General features: G+C 39.3%; 1 protein-coding gene across 4 annotated transcripts in view; it reads left to right on the forward strand.

Moving 5' to 3' along the window:
- Positions 1 to 1,269: 1,269 nt before the first annotated feature.
- MARK1 (microtubule affinity regulating kinase 1) overlaps positions 1,270 to 20,589 on the forward strand; it is a 144,155-nt gene continuing 124,835 nt past the window's right edge. For all 4 annotated transcript variants that reach the window (XM_060127228.1, XM_060127229.1, XM_060127231.1 and 1 more), the window contains exon 1: positions 1,270 to 1,397. In XM_060127228.1, coding sequence (XP_059983211.1) covers positions 1,347 to 1,397 — 51 coding nt within the window. In that variant the 5' untranslated portion in view covers positions 1,270 to 1,346. The remainder of the gene's footprint in view (positions 1,398 to 20,589) is intronic.

Consider the following 20,589-nt stretch of genomic DNA (forward strand, 5'->3'; position numbering starts at 1 on the left):
ACCAGCCAGGGGAGACGTCGTGACTCCCGGGGCTCAGCCACTCTGGGGGTGCTGCGGCGGGTGCCTGGCGACCTCTTCCGCCGACCCGGTTCCCAAGGAGGCCGCCCGGTGCCGGGCACCTAGGCGAGCCGCCTGGCCGGAGTGCCTCGCACAGGGTTCTGGAGCAGCGCCTCCGAGGCTGCTGGCGCTTTTAGGGGCTTTTGTGCCCTCTGCCCAACTATCAGAGTGACCCTGAACCCAACAGCTCCCAGGAGAGGGCTCAGGGGAGGACAGAAATTGAGAAAGCTGGGAAACGCGGGAGGAGGGGATGAATTTAAGAATGGGAAAAGTCCTGAGACAGGAGATAGGCGGTGTCGGATCCATGGTAGGATCGTACCCATTCTTCCCGCATGAAGCGGACAAAAAGAGGACCACTCAATTGCATCAGCGCCATGTCACCTCCCCCCGGCAAAACCCAAACATGAATCAAACTAAAAACCACCAGAAGCTCTGAGACGACCGTACTCCGCGGGTGGGGCGAGAAACAAAAATAAACACGGGGACGGGCGGGCGAGGGAGCGCGGGAGGAGCAGGAGGCGGCCCCGCATCCCTAATGAGGGAATGAATGGAGAGGCCCCCCTCGGCTGGCGCCCGCCCACCCGGCGGCAGCCGCCAAGTGCCTCTGGGCGCAGCGTGCCGCGCCCGCCGCTCCTCGCGCAGCCGGCTCGGGCCGCTCCTCCCGGCTCAGGCGCGGCGGCTGCGGCGGCGGGGACCGCGCGGACCGAGCCGGGACAGGCGCGCCGGAGGCGCGGGGCGCCGGGAGCGGGGGCGCCGCCGCGCTGGGCCCCGGGCGCGTGGCTGCGGCTCGGCCGGGCGGAGCCGCTCACCTGAGGCGGGGCGCTGGGCGCGGCGCGGGCGGCGCTGTCAGGGCCGCGGCTCCCGGCCGCGCTCGGCGGTACGAGCCAAGCAGTGATTTGCAGCGCCGCTTCACCTTCGGCCATGGCCGGGAGAGCCTAGCGGGGCCCGGACGCCGCCCCCCGGCTCCCGCCCCGCCTCCCAGCCTCGGCGCTGCATCCCGCCGGCCTCGCCGCCCGGCCCGCGCCGGGCAACCGCCCTCGCCCGCAGCCCTCCCTCGCCCCGGCTCGCGTCCCCCGGCGGCGCCGCCGCGGGAAGCGGCTCCCCCTCCTCTTCCTCCGCGTCCTCTCCCCCCGCTCCGCCGCCGGGGCCGCTTGTTGCACCGCTCGCGGCCTGTGGGAGCCGCTCGCCCGGCCCCGGCCTCGCGCCCGCGGCCGCAGCCCCTGCCGCTCGCTCCCGGGGCCCGCAGCCCGGCCCGCGAGACCCCGGCCCGACCCCGCCGCCCGCACAAAATGTCGGCGCGGACGCCATTGCCGACGGTGAATGAGCGGGACACGGAGAACGTGAGTAGCCGGAGCCTCCCCGGGAGCGGCGGGGCCAGACGCTCCCCGGACCCCGGCTTCACCTTCCGCATGGGCCGCCCCGGGGCCCCAGAGCGGCCACCCGCCGCAGGGTGTCCACCTGGCGCCCGGCGTGACCCTCGCCCCCGGCTGAGCCCCCATCCTCCCTTCCAGGCGCATTTTACTGCTTTCCCCGAAGGGTGAGGGTGGGGGCACCGTAAGTGGCGCCCTCCCCGCGGAGGTGGTCCTCCGGGAGACGGTGGGGTGATGGAGGGCGACAGGCACAAGGAGATGGCAGAGTGGGCATCCCGGATAGCTTTATTTCCACGCGGCATTCTGTATCCCCACCCAAATGTTTGCTTTATGATCACAGACAAGCCAGCCGACTGCCTCTTTTCCCTTGCTTTTCTGGCTCTTTCGGTCCTTTGCCCTCCCACCCGCCTGCATTGCCCCATGACTTTGCTTTTTGTAACTGTGTCCACATTTGGGTCTTGGGCACCAAAGGGGGAAGGTCGGGAATGGAAGGGACGAGAATGGGAGTAGAGATGGATGTGTGTGTTGGTGTGTCCCGAGTTTCTACTGCTGTGTGATACTCTTCTATAGAAATGAGCAGAAGAATTTCACCATCAGCTTCTGTGGCCCCAGGGTTACAGCAAAATGTTTAAAAGCTGTATGAAGCCAACGGCTTTTGCTTCTCTTTCTCAAGTCGGTGGTAATAATTCAGGGCAGGTTTTACTTTAAATACCTCTCCTCCTCCTTGGAGTGTCACAAGGTGCATTTCTTTGAAGGAAGGATTTTCTGTGTCTTTGATCAAATTGCCCTCAGGAGTTTTTATCTAGATGCAGATGTCCCTGGTGTTTAAACTCTTGAAAACCGAAAGAACCAGATCAGTTGTATTTCCACATTCTGAAAAGTGCAGTTGTGTTGTGTGTGCACGAGTTCCTTTGTGGGAAAGGGTTTAAAAATAATTTTATTTTTTAAGCCCTCATGACCTGTAAAGAGGGCCTTTGCTGATTTTTCTGACTGGGTTTGCGTACCCCTTAGAGGGGTGTTAAGTTTTGGTCGGCTCTCCAGTTTCTGATTGCCTAGTTAACTCCTTGACCCTCCAGCCAGCCCTTGGTGTATCACTGCCTTCATAGGGTTGGTAAAATAAAATAATGAAGGGTTTTGGCGTTCTTAAACAAAAGATATGAGACAGAAGACATACAGACTCACCCCTGAAGTGTTGGAGGGAGGTATAAACAGATTTGTTAATCTTGGAGAGTAGGGGAGCACAGAAACTTGATATACAAAGGGAGAAGAAATTTTGGTGAGAGACTATTGTAGAAGACCCAGGAAGAGATTTCAGAGTATGCTTTCGTCTCGTCTAGTGTCTTGCATTTCAAATGGTAAAGATAGAGAGTAAGGTTGCTGTTACCGTAACTTATAACTTAGTTTACATTGTAACTTTTTAAAAGCCTCCTAATTGTTTTTAAAAATATAATTGATACATAATTTTGATTAAGAGATTGAAGAAGGTGACGGAACAAGGTGCAAAATTGGGTTAAAGTTGATTTTAAAGCCAAGGTAGTACAGAATTTTTCTAACAGAAAATCTTTAAAAAAACGTGTCATTCAGTATGAATGAAAAGTAAGACAGATGATGACCTTTGTTTTTATTAGCAAAACACTCTGTGTGTTTTTAACCTAGGAAAGGTGGAAAAATACATTGTTTTTATTTTCTTTCGGATTTTGAATAGTATAGCTCTTTCCACAGTTGTATGAATAAGGTGCTTTATACAGACATGAGATAGCATTATAGAAATCTGAATCAGGGAATAGTACAAAATGCAGCATCACTTGTAAGACCAAAAAAAAAAGGTGGGGGGGCTCAGTTAAGCAATAACAGTGTGCTAAATTTTGCTGTACCTTCTGAAAATGATTATGCTAAGTAAACTGATTTGCTCTGTTTCTGAGCATGTTATTTCAAAGTCACTTTTATGATCTCGTCCCTTGGTGTTGGTTGCATTGTGCATAGCTATAGCTCCGTTTAGCTTCCTTTACCCACATCCTGATTTTCTCCTAATTGCCATGCGAAGTACCTGTTATACTGTGGCTGTTAATTTATCAATACATATGCACTCAGTTTTGGTTTTTGAGCTGGAAGGATAGAGAAGCAGTATTTAAGACAAGGCCTCTCCCCTCAAAGAACTTAAGAAGAAAGGTAAATATAGTCCCAAAGAAATAGTGTACAGTAGAAAGCTGTGTGTAAATAGGGCTAAATTGGTTTATAGGTGCTATAGGTGTTTATCAAAGGGATCACCAGTGATGGCTATTGAATGACCATTCGTGTCTCTCTCTGTTCTCTGGTTGGTAGTAAATGTCATTACCCATTCTTGCTTATCTCTCATCAGTGAAATAAAGGAACATATCTGCTTATTAGCTAATATATTAAGGCCAGTGTGGTAATCAAAATGAACATTTGTTTGAAGTTGTTTTCAGTTAAATTGACACATTTTAAAAAATGGTTGTGAAAATCTACATTCGTGTGACTATTAAATGCTTGTAAGCCTTTTGGAATATTAAGGACATAACTAAAAACATTTTATTACTGCCCAAAATATTTTAATTTAAACAAATAAGGTAATTAAAGAATCTTTGAATTGTATTGTCATTTGCAGTTATTATAAGCATCTTAGTCATATGTGAATGGATTTGGTATCCTTGGGAATATGTGATATCTACCCTTCCCCATGTCACCAATATATATTGAGGATATGTAAGTAAATGTTAATATTATATACATATTAAACAGTTCAGAGGAAGAATGTTGCAGCACTGTAACATTAGTAGTAAATATTCTCCTCTTTACTACCACTGTATCTAGTAGAGCGAGAAAGAATTGCTTTTCTCTGAGAACATTCTGTGTGTATTTTTTCAGGAGTATTTTCTTAGATGAAGGATTTGTGTGTGCATTACTAATAGGCCTCAAATGGCTAAATACAACAGAACCACCGATGATTAAAGGCAATGAATACTTCGCAGTGAAGTAGAAAACATATGTTGTAGATCATAGAATTAATTTATGCAAAATGTGTTTGATGTTAGGTTGTAAAGAGTAAATCCAGAAAGAGAATGGGTGTTTGAAATATTCCGGGTTTTTTTTGTGCTTCTGTTAGATTATACTTGGATAATTCCAGCGTGGATAGAGAGAATATATTACCATTACTCTTATGTACTTTTAAATGGAGCAAGAATTGTTTTCATGTTTTAGAAAAACTCTAATTTTGCTAATTTTTATGGATCCAAAGTGTCCCTACTAGCTTTCTGTGGTGAAATTTTGATCACTAGGAAGGAAATTGATTTGATTCCTTCTCGGGATGTTTTAAAATTGACTTTGGTTAAATTTGTTTTGAAACTTTTAATAACAAAACTCTTGATGATGATTCTTTTCATAGATCTGAATTTCACTGTGATGACTGGAACACCTACCAAGGTGGACATTAGTAGTTTGAAAAGGCAGGAGTGAAGCATGCTTTTGCCACTACTGCTGGGCTTTCTCAGTACCCTGTGCATACCTCATGTCACAGGATCTATCACATTGCCTTGTAATTGCTGATTTACTTTGTCTCCTTTGTTCTGTATCGCCAGTGCCAGTACAATGACTAGTAGTAATATATGAGATCAGTCCTATAATATTCCCCTTTTGAATTTTTTCATTTGTCATCAAAATATACTAGTGACACCAGGAACGGTAGATATTACATACTACAAAGCCTTCAGAGAGTGAAGTGACCTGCCCAAGGTCATAACGAATATCTGATGTCTTTCACTGTTGCTCTACTCACGTTATTGCTTCTTGAGGTTTTTGGGTTGTTTTGCTTTTGTCTTAGAGATTTCAAAAGAGCATGTGCGATGATATGAGATACTTTATTGGTTGAAGAACAGGGTGTGCCATGCTCATCTCATTCCTGAACTTTTGCTATTTTCTCTGTCTCGAGTACCCTGTTCTTTTCCCCTTATCCCAAACTTACAAGTCCCTTATGGCATGGCTTATGTTTTTAAGAAGACCTCTGAAATGATTGCAGCCAGCATTGCTGTCTGATGTAGCTGAACATCTGTGTGTGTATAGTCCATACCACTGGTCTCCAAAGTGGGTATGCAGGACGGTCCATCGTGAGAAAAAAATGTCTTTGCCTTCTATCATTTTCCTTCTGAACTCAGTGCTATTACTAACTCTCCTTCTTCTCCTTCTCCTTCTTATTCTTTTAAAGCTCAGGTTGTTTAGAATCAGCCACATATTTTAAATTATTATTATTTTTTTACCATTCCCTTTTCCATCTCAGACTTTCCTTTGGAGGTCATTTTCCCTTTTCCTGATAGCATCTTCACAGTTCTTTTGGTAAAGGATTGTTAGTCATAAACTTTCTTTTTTAAATATGAAAATATTTTTTGTCCATTTTCTTGAAAGAGCCTTGCTCAGTCTCCAATTCTAAGTTGATCTTCCATTGTCTACTTATTTCCATTGTTCCTGTTCAGAAGTCATCTGCCAGTAGGTATAGGTGTCTTTTCTGTCTGTCTCTTTTTAAGATTCTTTTTCTTAGGTGTTATACTTTCATTACAGTGTATTTAAGTATGGATTTCTTTTCTTCTTGTTTGCTTCTCATGTCTTTGAATTCATATTCTTTTTATAGTTCTGGATACTTACCATATATTATCTTTTTGAACATTGCCTTGCTTCTGGTCTCCTTAGAATTTTATTTTGGTACTCTGATTAGATTATGTTGTACCTTAACTCTTCCATATGCCTTAACTTCTTTTCTTTTCTTTTTTTAAAATTGAAGTATAGTTGATTTACAATGTTGTGTTAGTTTCAGGTGTACACCAGAGTGATTCAGTTATACAGATTCTTTTTTTCATTCTTTTTTCAGATTCTTTTACATTATAGGTTATTGCAAGATATTGAATATAGTTTCCTGTGCTGTACAGTAGGTCCTTGTTGTTTATCTGTTTTATGTATAGTAGTATGTATCTGTTAATCCCAAATTCCCAATTTATCCTCCCTGCCGCTGCCCTTTTTCCCCTTTGATAACCGTAAGTTTGTTTTCTATTTCTGTGAATCTATTTCTGTTTTGTAAATAAGTTCACTTGTATCATTTTTTTAGATTCCACATGTAAGTGATATCATATGATATTTGTTTTTCTCTCTCTGACTTACTTTACTTGGTATGATCATCTCTGGGCCCATCCATGTTGCTGCAAATGGAATTATTTCATTCTTTTTTTAAGGCTGAGTAATATTCCATTGTGTATATGTGCCACATCTTCTTTATGTATTCATTAGTTGATGGACATTTAGGTTGCTTCCACGTCTTGGCTATTGTAAATAGTGCTGCTATGAACATTGGGGTGCATGTATTTTTTCTGGCTGTATGCCCAGGAGTGGGATTGCTGGATCATATGGTAACTCTATTTTTAGTTTTTTAAGGACCCTCCATACTGTTCTCCATAGTTATGCTTTAACTTCTTGATTCATTTTTTCTGTGAGTTGTTGTGTCTTTGTACTACAAGCTGTATAATTTGTTTAGATCTAAACTCTGTGGATTATATCTTTCATAAATTTTGGAAATGGTGCAGCCATTATCTCTCTGAATATAGCCTTACTACTGTTCTCTCTAGTGTTTCTGGTCCTCTGATTAGATATGCTAAAATTCTCTTTCTATCCTGCATATTTCTTAGATGCTTATTCATTTTTCCCCCTATTTCATTGTTTCCCTGTACTGTAATCTGTAGTACAATCTGCTGTACAATTTCTGCATGTAACATGTTTAAGGTCTTTCAGTTAACTAAAACTCTTTAGCTGTATTTAAATCACTGTTAACCTTTTTGTTGTAATTATTTTTTATAGTGGGAAAAAACACATAGCATGAGATCTAACTTTTTAACAAATTTCTCAATGTACAATAAAATATTGTTAACTGAGGCAGAACCTTCTTATCTTGCATGCCTGAAACTTTATATTCATTGAACAGCTCCGATTTTTCTCTCTCTCTAGCCCCTGGCCACCACAATTCTACTTTCTGCTTCTGTAAGTTTGATTGCTTTAGATAACTCATTTAAGTGGACTCATGCAGTTTTTTTTCTTTTTTGAAGTATAGTCGATGTACAATATCATGTAAGTTACAGGTGTACAATTTACAATTTTTAAAGGTTATACTCTATTTATAGTTATTATAAAATATTGGCTATATTCCTTGTGTTGTAAATATATCCTTGAAGCTTATTTTATATGTAATAGTTTGTATCTCTTAATCCCCTACTCTATATTGCTTCTCCCCTCTTCCCTTTCTCCACTGGTAACCCTAGCTTGTTCTCTGTATCTGTGAGTCTACTTCTTTTTTGCTGTATTCACTAGTTTGTTGTATATTTTAGATTCCATATGTAAGTGATAGCATACAGTATTTGCCTTTCTCTGTCTGACTTATTTCACTTTGCATAATACCCTCCAAGTCCATCCATGCTGCTGCAAATGGCAAAATTTCATTCTTTTTTATGGCTAAGTAGTATTCCATTGCATACATACACACCACATTTTCTTTGTACATTTGTCTGTTGATGGACACTTAGATTGCTTCCATATTATAAATAATGGTGCTATGAACATTGGCATGCATATATCTTTTCCAAATAGTGTTTCTGTTTTTTTTTCGGGTATATACCCAGGAGCGGAATTGCTGGATCACATGGTAGTTGTATTTTTAGTTTTTTAAGAAACTTCCATATTGTTTTCCACAGTGGCTGAAACACTCTACATTCCCACCAAAAGTGTAGGAGGGTTCCCTTTTATCCACATCCTCACCAACATTTGTTATCTGTGCTCTTTTTGATGGTAGCCATCCCAAAAGTTGTGAGGTGATATCTCATTGTGGTTTTCATTTGCATTTCCCTGATGATTAGCAGTGTTTAGCATCTTTTCATGTGCCTTTTGGCCATCTGCATGTCCTCTTTGGAGAAATGTCTATTCATTTCTTCTGCTCATTTTTAAATCGGATTATTTTTTTGATATTTAGGTGTATGAGCTGTTTATCTTTTAATTTAATTTTTTATTTTACATTGGGAGTATAGCTGGTTTACAATGTTGTGTTAGTTTCCAGTGTATAACTAAGTGATTCAGTTATACATATATCCATTCTTTTTCAGATTCTTTTTCCATATAGGTTATTATAGAATATTATAGAATATTGAGTAGAGTTCCCTCTGGTATACAGTAGGTCCTTGTTGATTATCTATTTTATATATAGTAGTGTATATACATTCATTCCAAACTCCTAATTTATCCCTCCCCCCCCACCCCCACGTTTCCCCTTTGGTAGCCGTAAGTTCGTTTTTGAAGTCCGTGAGTCTGTTTCTGTTTCTGAAGTAAGTTCCCTTGTATCATTTTTTTTTAGATTCCATGTATAAGTGATATCACATATTTGTCTCTCTGTCTGACTTACTTCACTTAGTATGATAATCTCTAGCTCCATCCATGTTGCTGCAAATGGCATTATTTCATTCTTTTTTTATTGCTGAGTAATAGTCCATTGTATATATATGCCACATCTTCTTTATCTGTTCATCTATTGATGGACATTTTAGGTTACTTCCATGTCTTGGCTATTGTAAATAGTGCTGCAGTTAACATTGGGGTGCATGTATCTTTTCAAATTATGGTTTTCTCCAGATAATATGCCCAGGAGTGGGATTTCTGGCTCATATGGTAGTTCTAGTTTTGCGTTTTTAAGGAACTGGCATACTGTTCTCCACACTGGTTGTACCAATTTACATTCCCACCAACAGTGTAGTACGTTTCCCTTTTCTCCACCCACTCTCCAGCATTTATTTTTTGTAGAATTTTTGACGATGGCCATTCTGTCCAGTGTGAAGTGATACCTCATTTTAGTTTTGATCTGCATTTTTCTAATATTTAGCGATGTTGAGCATCTTTTCACGTGTGTTTTGGCCACCTGTATGTTTCCTTTGGAGAAATGTCTATTTAGATCTTCTGTGCATTTTTTGATTAAGTTGTTTTTTTTGATATAGAGCTGCATGAGCTGTTTGTATATATTGGAGATTCATCACTTGTTGGTCGCTTCGTTTGCAAATAATTTTCTCCCATTCTGTGGGCTGTCTTTTCGTTTTGTTTATGGTTTCCTTGGCTGTGCAAAAGCTTTTCAGTTAATTAGACCCTATTTATTTATTTTTGTTTTTATTTTCATTACTCTAGGAGGTGGATCCACAAAGATACTGCTGTGATTTATGTCAGAGAACCTAACAAAGACCTAGTCATACAGCATATCAACTTGGTATTCTTTGTCTTAAAAAGAGCAACGCTAATTGTTTAAAACAAACCTAAGGAAGTTAAGCCATTCTTGGACTTCTTGAACATGACTATATCTACTTCCCAGCCTCACAGTTTGTGGGGCTATGTTTGCTTCTAAGCGTTTTATAGTATCCAGCATTACATTTAGGTCTTTAATCCATTTCGAGTTTGTTTTTCTGTATGGTGTTAGAGAATGTTCTAATTTCATTCTTTTATGTGTAGCTGTCCAGTTTTCCCAGCACCACTTATTAAAGAGACTATCTTTTCTCCATTGTGTATTCTTGCCTCCTTTGCTAGCACTTTGTTGAGGATTTTTGTGTCTATGTTCATCACTGATATTGGGTGTAACATTTTTTGGGGGGGTGTCTTTGTCTGGTTTTGGTATCAGGGTGATGGTGGCCTCATAAAATGAGTTTGGGAGTGTTCCTTCTGCAATTTTTGGAAAGAGTTTCGAAAGGATAGGCATTAATTCTTCTCTAAATGTTTGATAAAATTCACCCGTGAAGCCATCTGGTTTTGGACTTTTGTTTGTTGGAAATTTTTCATCACAGTTTCAATGTCAGTACTTGTGATGGGTCTGTTCACATTTTCTGTTTTTTCCTGGCTCAGTCTTGGAAGGTTGTACCTTTCTAAGAATTTGTCCATTTCTTCTAGGTTGTCCATTTTGTTGGCATATAGTTGCCTGTAGCAGTCTTTTATGATCCTTTGTATTTCTGTGGTGTCAGTTGTAACTTTTCCTCATTTCTAATTTTATTGATTTGTGCCCTCTCCCTTTTTTTCTTGATGAGTCTGGCTAGTGGTTTATCAATTTTATCTTTTCAGAGAAGCATCTTTTAGTTTCATTGATCTTTTCTATTGTTTTCTTTGCCTCTATTTCATTTATTCTGCTCTGATGTTTATGATTTCTTTCTTTCTACTAACTTTGGACCTTGTTTGTTCTTTCTCTAGTTGCTTTGGGTGTAAGGTTAGGTTGCTTATTTCAGATTTTTATTGTTTCCCCAGATGCTTGGAACGCTATTAACTTCGCCCTTTGAACTGCTTTTGCTGCATCTCATAGGATTTAGACAGTTGTGTTTTCATTTTCTTTTGTCTCTAGGTATTTTTTCATTTCCTCTTGATTTCTTCAGCGATCCATTGGTTGTTTAGTAGCATATTGTTTAGCCTCCACATGTTTGTGTGTTTTGCAGTTTTTTTCTCATAGTTGATTTCTAGTCTTATAGTGTCGTGGTTGGAAAAGACTCTAGATAGGATTTCAGTTTTCTTAAATTTCCCAAGGCTTGTTTTGTAGCCTAGCATGTGATCTCTCCTGGAGAGTGTTCCATGTGCACTTGGAAAGAACGTGTAAAATCTACATATTATTTATTCTTAAAGTGTACTTTTGGTAAAAATAATCACAAATATTGAAAAAAGTTCTGCATTTCAGTTTTTGGGTAATGATGCAATTCTATTCATCATGGTGCTAAATTCATTTTTGTTTTCTTTTTTTTTTTTTTTTGCGGTATGCGGGCCTCTCACTGTTGTGGCCTCTCCCATTGCGGAGCACAGGCTCTGGACGTGCAGGCTCAGCAGCCATGGGTCACGGGGCCCAGCCACTCCGCGGCATGTGGGATCTTCCCAGACCGGGGCATGAACCCGTGTCCCCCGCATCAGCAGGTGGACTCTCAACCACTGCACCACAAGGGAAGCCCTTTGTTTTCGTTTTTTAATTAAAATTTTTTTTGTTGTAGTTGATTTAAAATGTTGTGTTAGTTTCTTCTGTACAGCAAGGTGAATCAGGTTTGTACGTGCATATATCCACTCTTTCTAGAACGTGTATTCTGATGCTTTTGGATGGAATGCTTTCTATATATCAATTAAGTCCATCTGCTCTATTGTGTTATTTAAGGCCAGTGTTTCCTTACTGATTTTCTATCTGGATGATCTGTCCATTGATATAAGTGGGGTTTTAAAGTCCCCTGCTATTACTGTGTTACTGTCGATTCTTCTCTTTATGTCTGTTAATACTTGCTTAATGTATTTAGGATTTTCTATGTTGGATGTATATATATTTACAATTATTATGTCTTTTTCTTAGACTGATCCCTTAATCATTATGTAGTGTCCTTCTTTTTCTTTTGTAACAGTCTTTATTTTAAAGCCTATTTTGTCTGATATAAGCGTTGCTACCCCGGCTTTCTTTAGATTTCCATTTGCATGGAATACCTTTTTCCATCCCCTCATTTTCAGTCTGTGTCTTTATATGTGAGGTGAATCTTTTGTAGACAGCATATATATGGGTCTTTTTTTTGTTTGTTTCCATTCAGCTGGGCTGTGTCTTTTGATTGGAACATTTAGTCCATTTAAATTTAAGGTAATTATTGCTGTGTATGTTCTTACTGCCCTTTTGTTCCTTGTTTTGGGTTGTTTTTATAGGTCTTTCTTTTTTCCTTCTTTTGTTTTCTTCTCTTGTGATTTGATGACTATCTTTAGTTTTATGTTTGGTATCCTTTTTCTTTTTTTGTGTGTATGTATATCTATTATAGATTTTTGGTTTATGGTTACCATGAGGTTTTTATCTAGCAACCTGTAATATGTGATTGTTTTAATTTGCTGGTCTCTTAATTTCAAATGGATTTTGAAAACCCTGCATTGGTACTCTCCTCCCCTCACAACTACTGTTTTTGATATCATATTTTACATTTAATTGTTATGTGTATCCCTTAACTGCTTATTGTGGATATAGATGACTTCACTACTTTTGTCTTTTTAACTTCCTATTAGCTTTGTGCCTGGATGATTTCCTCCCTTTTTGTTATATTTGCCTCTACTGATGAGCTTTTTCATTTTGTAATTTTCATGTTTCTAGTTGTGGCCTTTTCTTTTTTCACTTAGAGGAGTTCCTTTAATATTTGTTTAAAGGTGGTTCGGTAGTGCTGAACTCTTTTAGGTTTTGCTTATCTGTAAAGCTTTTAATCTCTCCATCAGCTTTGAACAAGAGCATTGCTGGATAGAGTATTTTTGGTTGTAGGTCTTTCCCGTTCATTACTTTAAATATATCGTGCCACTCCCTTCTGGCCTGCAGGGTTTCTGCTGTAAAGTCAGCTGATAGCCTTATGGGAGTTACCTTGTATATTGTTTGTTGCTTTTCCCTTGTTGCTTTTAATGTTGTCTTAACTGTTTGCCATTTTAACTACAGTGTGTCTTTGTGTATTCCTCTTTAGGTTAATCCTGTATGGGACTCTCTGTGCCTACTGGACTTGGATATCTGTTTCTTTCCCAAGGTTAGAAAAGTTTTCAGCTATGATGTTTTCAGATATGTTCTCTTCCCCTTTCTCTCTTCTCCTTCTGGGATCCCTATAATGTGAATATTAGTGTGCTTGATGTTGTCCCAGAGGTCTCTTAAACTGTCCTCATTCTTTTTCATTCTTTTTTTCTTCTTTTCTCTTTGGCATCAGTGATTTCCCCTACTTTGTCTTATAGTTTGCTGATCTGTTCCTATTTATCATTTAGTTTACTGTTGATTCTTTCTAGTGTATTTTTCATTTTAGTTAGTGTAATCTTCACCTCTGTTTGGTTGTTCTTTATATTTTCTAACTCTTTGTTAAAAACTTCTAAGTTGTCACTCTGTGCATTCATTCTTCTCCTGAATTCTTTGATCATCTTTATGATCACTACCCTGAACACCTTCTTGTGTAGATTATTTCTCTCCAATTCACTTAGTTCTGTTTCTGGGATTTTATCTTGTTTCTTTGAGGTTTTATCTTATTTCTCTGTCACCACATTTTACCTAAGTTACTGCTTTTATTTTTTTGTGTCTGGTAGGTTGATTACGTTTCCCAAGAATGCAGTTCCTCTCATCACCCAAGTGATATGCTCTAGGAGTTCCCTCTATGAGGGCTGCATGGGTCCTTCTGTTGTTGTGGGCTCTGTGGGCAGTCTGATAGGCTTGACTGGCTCCCAGTCTGCTAGTTTACCAGGCCCTGCTTTGTGCAGAGGCTGCTGGCCGCTGGTTAGTGGTCCTGGGTCACGAAGTGGCTGTTTACAGAACCCCTAGGCTCCCTGGGGCTTATGCTGGCTCACTGATGGGCAGAGTCAGGATCCAGAAAACTCTGGGGCTGTTGCCCACTCACTGGTGGTTGAAGCCAGGTCCTGGGGTTAGTGCTGGACTGCTTGCAGACAGCACCAGGTCCTGAAGTTTGGTTGCCTAGGAATCCCAGAGCTGGTGTCAGGTCATTGGTTGGGGGGGCTGGTTCCTGACAGAGTTGAATATGGGGTGTGAGGTGTCCTGAAGCTTGTGTTGGCCCGATAGTGGGCAGGGTGGGGTCCAGCTGGTCTCAGGGCAGGGTCTGGCCTGCTGTGGGCAGGCTGGGCCTGCAGGCTGTTGGATTGTCGTTTTCTTGCATCTAGCCTGTCCCCTGATTGGTGAGGCTGCTCCAGAGGCTAGAGCAAGCTTCCTGGAAGGCAGCTGGGTGGGGCAGTAGATTCTGGAGCTGGTTCCTGTCTGGTGGGTGGATTTGAGTCCTGGGCCCTCTGGTGGTCAGGGCCATATCTTGAGCCGTGTCTAGAGGTGTTGTGGGCTCAGGAGGTCTTTAGGGAGTCTATTTGCTGATGGGTGAGACTGTGTCCCCACCCAGTTGCTTGGCCAGTTTGGCCAGAGATGTCCCACCACTGGTCCTACAGGCTGTTTTGGGGGGCACAAGTCTCAGTGCTGATGAGTGGGGGAAGGGAATCCCACAATGGCACCCGCTAGCACAAGCATTCATGAGGTAGAAGGGGTCCGTGGTGTGAGCTGCAACTGACCCCCACCTCTTTGGGAGACTCTGCAAGATCAGCAGATAGGTCTGGTCCGGGCTTCTATCAGATTACTGCTTTTACCCTGGGTCCTAGAACATGTGAGATTTTGTGTGCACCCTTTAATGGTGAAGTCTCTATTTCCCTCAGTCCTGTGGGGCTCCCGAAATTATGCCCTGCTGGCCTTCAAAGCCAAATCCTCTGGGGGCTTGTCTTCCTGGTATAAGACTCTGGGGCTGGGGAGCCCGACGTGGGCACAGAGCTCTAACTCCTACGGGAGAACCTCTGGAATGTAATTATTCTCCAGTTTGTGGGTTACCCATCTGGGAGTATGGGACTTGACTATATTGCAAGTCTGCCCCTCCTACCTGTCTTGCTGTGTTTCCTTCTTTATGTCTTTAGTTATAGAAGATCTTTCCTGGTGGGTTCTGGTCCTTCTCATTGATGGTTGTTCTGCAGATCATTGTGATCTTGATGTGTTCTTAAGAGGAGGTGAGCTCAGGGTCTTTCTACTCTGCCATCTTGGCCCTACTAGTCTCATGCAGTATTAATCATTCTATGACTGGCTAATTTAATTTAGAATGGTATTCTCAAGTTCCATCCATGTTGTATCATATGACAAATTTCCTTCCTTTTATGGTGGAAAAATACTCCGTTGAATGTATATCACACATTTTCTTTATCCACTTAGCTATTGATGGACATTTGGATTGCTTTCATATCTTGGCTATTGTGAATAATGCTGTAGTGACTGTGGGAGTGCAGATATCCCTTTGATATTTTGATATTTCTGATTCCAGTTCTTTTGAATAAATACCTAGAAGTGGGATTGCTGGGTCATAGGGTAGTTCTATTTTTAACTTTTTGGGGAACCTCTGTACCATTTTCCATAGTGGCTGCACCATTTTACATTACCACTAACTGCACAAGGGTTCTGATTTCTCCATATCCTCGTCAACATTTGTTATTTCCTGGTTTTGTGTTTTGATAATATATTCTAACAGGTGTGAAGTGATCACTCATTGTAGTTTTGATTTGCATTTCCCTGATGATTAGTGATGTTGAGCATCTTTTCATATACCTGTTGGCCATTTATACATCTTTGGAGAAATATCTATTCAAATCCTTTGCCCATTTAAAAAAGTCTGATTGCTTTTTTGATGTTGAATTGTAGGAGTTCCTTACGTATTTTGGATGTTAACCCCTTTATATATGGTTTGCAAATCTTTCTTTTAATTCCATAGGTTGATTTTTCACTCTGTTGATAGTTTCCTTTGCTGTGCAGAAGCTTTTTAGTGTGATGTAATCCCACCTACTTATTTTTGCTTTGGTTGCCTGTGTTTTTGGTGTCATATCCATGAAATCATTGCCAAGACCAACGTGGTGAACCTTGCCCTCTATGTTTTCTTTTAGGAGTTTTATAGTTTCAGGCCTTAAGTTTAAGTCTTTAATCCATTTTGAGTTGAATTTTGTGTATTATACAAGAGAAAGTTCTATTTTCTTTCTTTTACATCTGGATATCCAGTTTTCCCAGCACCATTTGTTGAAACAGACTGTGTTTTTCCCCTTGTGTATTCTTGGCACTCTTGTCAAAGATCATTTGACCATATATAGATAGATTTATTTTTGGTCTCTAGCTTTTGTTCCATTGGTTTATATGTTTGTCTATATGCCAGTACCATACTGTTTTATTACTTGTAGCTTTGTAATATGTTTTGAAGTCAGAACGTGTGAGACCTTCAGCTTTGTTCTTTGTCAAGCTTGTTTTGGCTATTTAGGGTCCGTATGGTTCCCAGTGGATTTTAGGACTTTTTTCTGTTTCTGTAAAAAATGCCATTGGGGTTTTGATAGGGAGTGTGTTGAATCTGTAGTTTCTTTGGGTAGTATGGACATTTTATCAACATTAAATCTTACAATCCATGACATAGGAGATCCTTCCATTTACTTGTGTCTTTAATTTCTCGTAGCAGTGTTTTGTAGTTTTCAGTGTAAAAGTATTTTGCCTCCTTGGTTAAGTTTATTCCTGAGCATTTTATTGTTTTTGATGCTATTATAAATGGAATTGTTTTCTTAATTTTCTTTTTGCATCGTTTGTTGGTTCTGTATAGAAGCATATCTGATATTTGTTGATTTTGTACTGAAACTTTTATGAATTTGTTTATAGTTCAAACAGTTTGTGTGTGTGTAATTTGTTTCGTCCTCAAACAAAGATACTTTTACTTTTTCCTTTCCAATTGGATGCCCTTTATTTATTTTTCTTGCCTAATTGCTTTGGCTAGGACTTCCAGTACAGTTGGCCCCTATATATCTGCAGAGTCAGCATCTATGGGTCCAACCAATTGCAACTAAAACAAGTTCGAAAAGTAAAATTACAGAAAGTTCCATGAAGCAAAAGTTGAATTTGTTGTGGACTAAGAACTATTTACATAGCTTTTATTCATATTATATTATTATATTAATTAATAGTAATCTAGAGATGATTTAAGTATGTGGAAGGATGTGTGTAGGTTATATACAAGTACTCTTTCATTTTATGTAAGGGACTTGAGCATCTGTAGATTTTGGTATCCATGGGGGGAGAGGGGCCTGGAACCTATCCCCTGAGGATACTGAGGGATGAATGTACTGTGTTGAATACAAGAGGCAATAGTGAGTATACTTTCCTTATTCCTGATCTTAGAGGAAAGACTTTCAGTATGATGTTAGCTGTGGGCTTTTCATATGAAGCTTTTATTATGCTGAGGTAATTTTTCTATTCCTAGAGAGTTGAGAATTTTTATCATGAAAGGGCATTGAATTTTGTCAAATGTCTTTTATGCATCAGTAGAGATGATCATATGATTTTTATCCTTTGTTCTGTTAGTGTGGTGTGTTACATTGATTATCATATGTTGACCATCTTTGTGTCTTTGCAATAAATTCAACTTGGTCATAGTGTATGATCCTTTAATATGTTTTAAATTTGGTTTGCTAATGTGTTTAGGATTTTTGCATTTATATTCATCAGGGTTATTGGCCTTTAGTTTTCTTTTATTGTAGTGTCTTTTTCTGGCCTTGGTATTAGCGTAATGCTGGCCTCATATGATGAGTTAGGAAGTGTTCCCCTCTCTTCAATTTTTGGAAAAGTTTAAGAAGGACTGGTATTAATTCGTCTTTAAATGTTTGATGGAATTCACCAGTAAAGCCGTCTGGTACTGGGGTTTTCTTTGTTGGAAGGTGTTCGATTACTAATTCTATCTCCTTACTAGTTATATATATCCCCAGATTTTCTGTTTCTTTATGGTTCAGTCTCGGTAGGTTGTGTTTGTAGGGATTTCTCCATTTCCTCTAGGTTATTCTTGGCATGTAATTAATTGTTCATAGCAGTCCCTTAGGGTCCTTTATATTTCTGTGGCATCAGTTGAATGGTCTCCTTTTCATTTATGATTTTATTTATTTGAGTCTTCTCTCTCTCTTTTTTAGTTAATCTAGCTAAAAAAAATGTCATTTGTTAATTTGCATAAAACCAACTCTTTGTTGACTTTTTCTATTGTTTTTCTATTCTCTATTTCATTTATTTCTGCTATACTTTTAATTGTAATATCTTTCCTTCTACTAGTTTTGGGCTTAGGTTTTTCTTCTTTATCTAGTTCCTTGAGGTGTAGAGTTAGGCTATTTGAGAGAGAGATATATATATATATAATATATATGTGTATATATATATTATATAATATATATGTATTTTTTTTGATGTAGACATTTATTGCTCTAAATGGCCTTCAGTACTGCTTTTGCTTCATCTCCATACATTTTTGTGTATTGTCCTTTCATTTGTCTCAAGATATGTTTCTAATTTCCTCTTTGATCCATTGGTTGTTCAAGAATGTGTTAATTTCCACATACATGTGAATTTTCCATTTTTTCTTCCTGTTATTGATTTCAAATTTTATACCAGTTTGGATAAGATATTTGGTATGATTTTAGTGTTCTTAAATTTGTTAAGACTTGGTTTGTCACCTGGAGACTGTTGCACGTGCTTTCTGCTGCTGTTGAGTGAAATGTTCGTAATATTTCTGTTAGGTTCATCTAGGCTGTAGTGTTGTTCAAGTCCTCTGTTTTCTCATTGATCTTCTGTTGGGGTTCTAGCCATTGTTAACAGTGAGTGGTAAAATCTAATGTTACTGTGTTGCTGTCTATTTCTCTCCTAATTTCAGTCAGTGTTTGCCTTGTGCATTTAAGTGCTTTGGTGTTGGGTCTAGAAATATTTATAATTGTTATATCTTCCTAATGAATTGACCATTTTATCATTATATAATGTCCTTCTTTGTCTCTTGTGACATATTTTGACTTAAAGTCTAATTTGTCTGATATAAATATGGCCACGCCTGCTCTCTTTAGGTTACCATTTGCATGGATATCTTCTTCCATGCTTTCACTTTCAGCATATGTGCGTCCTTAAATCTAAAGCAAGTCTCTTTTAAACGGCATCTAGTTGGGATTTTCTTTTTTTTTTTAATCTTTTCAGTCACTGTGTCTTTTGAGCATGGAGTTTAAATTATTTATATCTAAAGTAGTTATTGATAGGGAAGGATTTATTTTTGTTATTTTGTTAATTGTTTTGTCTTATAATTTTTTTTGTCTCAACATCTTTTGCTGTCTTTTTTATGTGTTTTGATTTTTGTTTTGTAGTAACATGCTTTGATTTATTTCTCGTGTGTGTGGTGTGTGTGTGTGTGTGTGTGTGTGTATGTGTTTTCTGTAGGTATTTTCTTTGTGGTTACCATGGGGCTCATCTAAAATGTTTTATAGTTACAGCAATCTATTTTAAGCTGATAACAATTTAACTTCAATTTCATACAAAAATTTTGCACTTTTATTTTTCCCTCCTCAATACTTTATAGTATTGATTGCACAAATTATATCTTTTTATATTGTGTTCTTTAACATTTATAGCTGTAATTTAAAAAATATTTTTGTTTTTTAACTAATGTACCAGAATTAAAATGATTTATGTACCATCATTACAGTATTATAGTATTTTGTATTTGTCTGTGTATTTGTTTTTACCAGCAGACTTTATACTTTCATATGCTTTCCTGTTGCTGTTTAGTGTCTTTTTGTTTCTCGTAAGGCAGGTCTAGTGGTGATAAATTCCCTCAGCTTTTGTTTATCTTTGAAAATTTTTCTTTCCTTCATTTTGAAGGACAGTTTTCCTGGATACAGCATTCTTGGTTGGCAGGGTTTTTTTTTGTTCCTTTCACCAGTTTGAATGTATTAATTGCATTTTTCCTGGTCTGCAAATTTTCTGCTGAGAAATCTGCTGCTAGGTTTGTGGGAGTTCCTTTGTATGTTGACGAGTACTATTTTTCTTGCTGCATTCAAAACTCTCCGTCTTTGACTTTTAAGAATTTGATTATAATGTGTCTTGGTGTGGACATATTTGGGTTTATCCTGTTTGAGGTTCATCCTATTTAAATTCTCTTGGGTTTCTTAAATCTGGATATCCATTTCCTTCTCCATATTTGGGAATTTTTCAGCCATTTTTTTCCTTAAATAAACGTTCTGTCCTTTCTCTCTCATCTTCTAAGACCCCAAAATGTGGGTATTAGTCCCTATAAATACCATAGGTATTCCATAAGCACTTTAGGCTTTCTTCACTCTTTTTTCATTATTTTTTCTTTTTGTTTTTCTGACTAGATAATTACAAACAACCTGTCTTCAAGTTTGTTGATTCTTTATTCTGCTTGATCAAGAATTGGTTGAACCCCTTTAATGAATTTTTCAGTTTAGTTATTGCATTCTTCAGCTGCAAAATTTCTGTTTGGGTCTTTTCTTTATCTCTTTATTGATAATTCTGATTTTGTTTATGCATCATTTTCATAAGCTCACTGAGCATCTTTAGGTCAGTTATTTTGAACTCCTTGTCAGGTAATATGTATAACTCTGGTCTCTTTAAGCTTGATTTCTGGAGACTTATTTTCTTTCCTTGAGTGGATCATGGTCATGTTTTTTTTTTGTTTTTATGTTCCTTGTAGCTTTGTGTTGGTAACCACACCTGTAAAAAAAAAATGGCTACCTCTCCTAATCTTTCTGTACTGGCTTCATA

The sequence above is a fragment of the Lagenorhynchus albirostris genome, chromosome 2, assembly GCF_949774975.1.
Source record: "Lagenorhynchus albirostris chromosome 2, mLagAlb1.1, whole genome shotgun sequence".
In the NCBI taxonomy this organism is placed as follows: Eukaryota; Metazoa; Chordata; class Mammalia; order Artiodactyla; family Delphinidae; genus Lagenorhynchus; species Lagenorhynchus albirostris.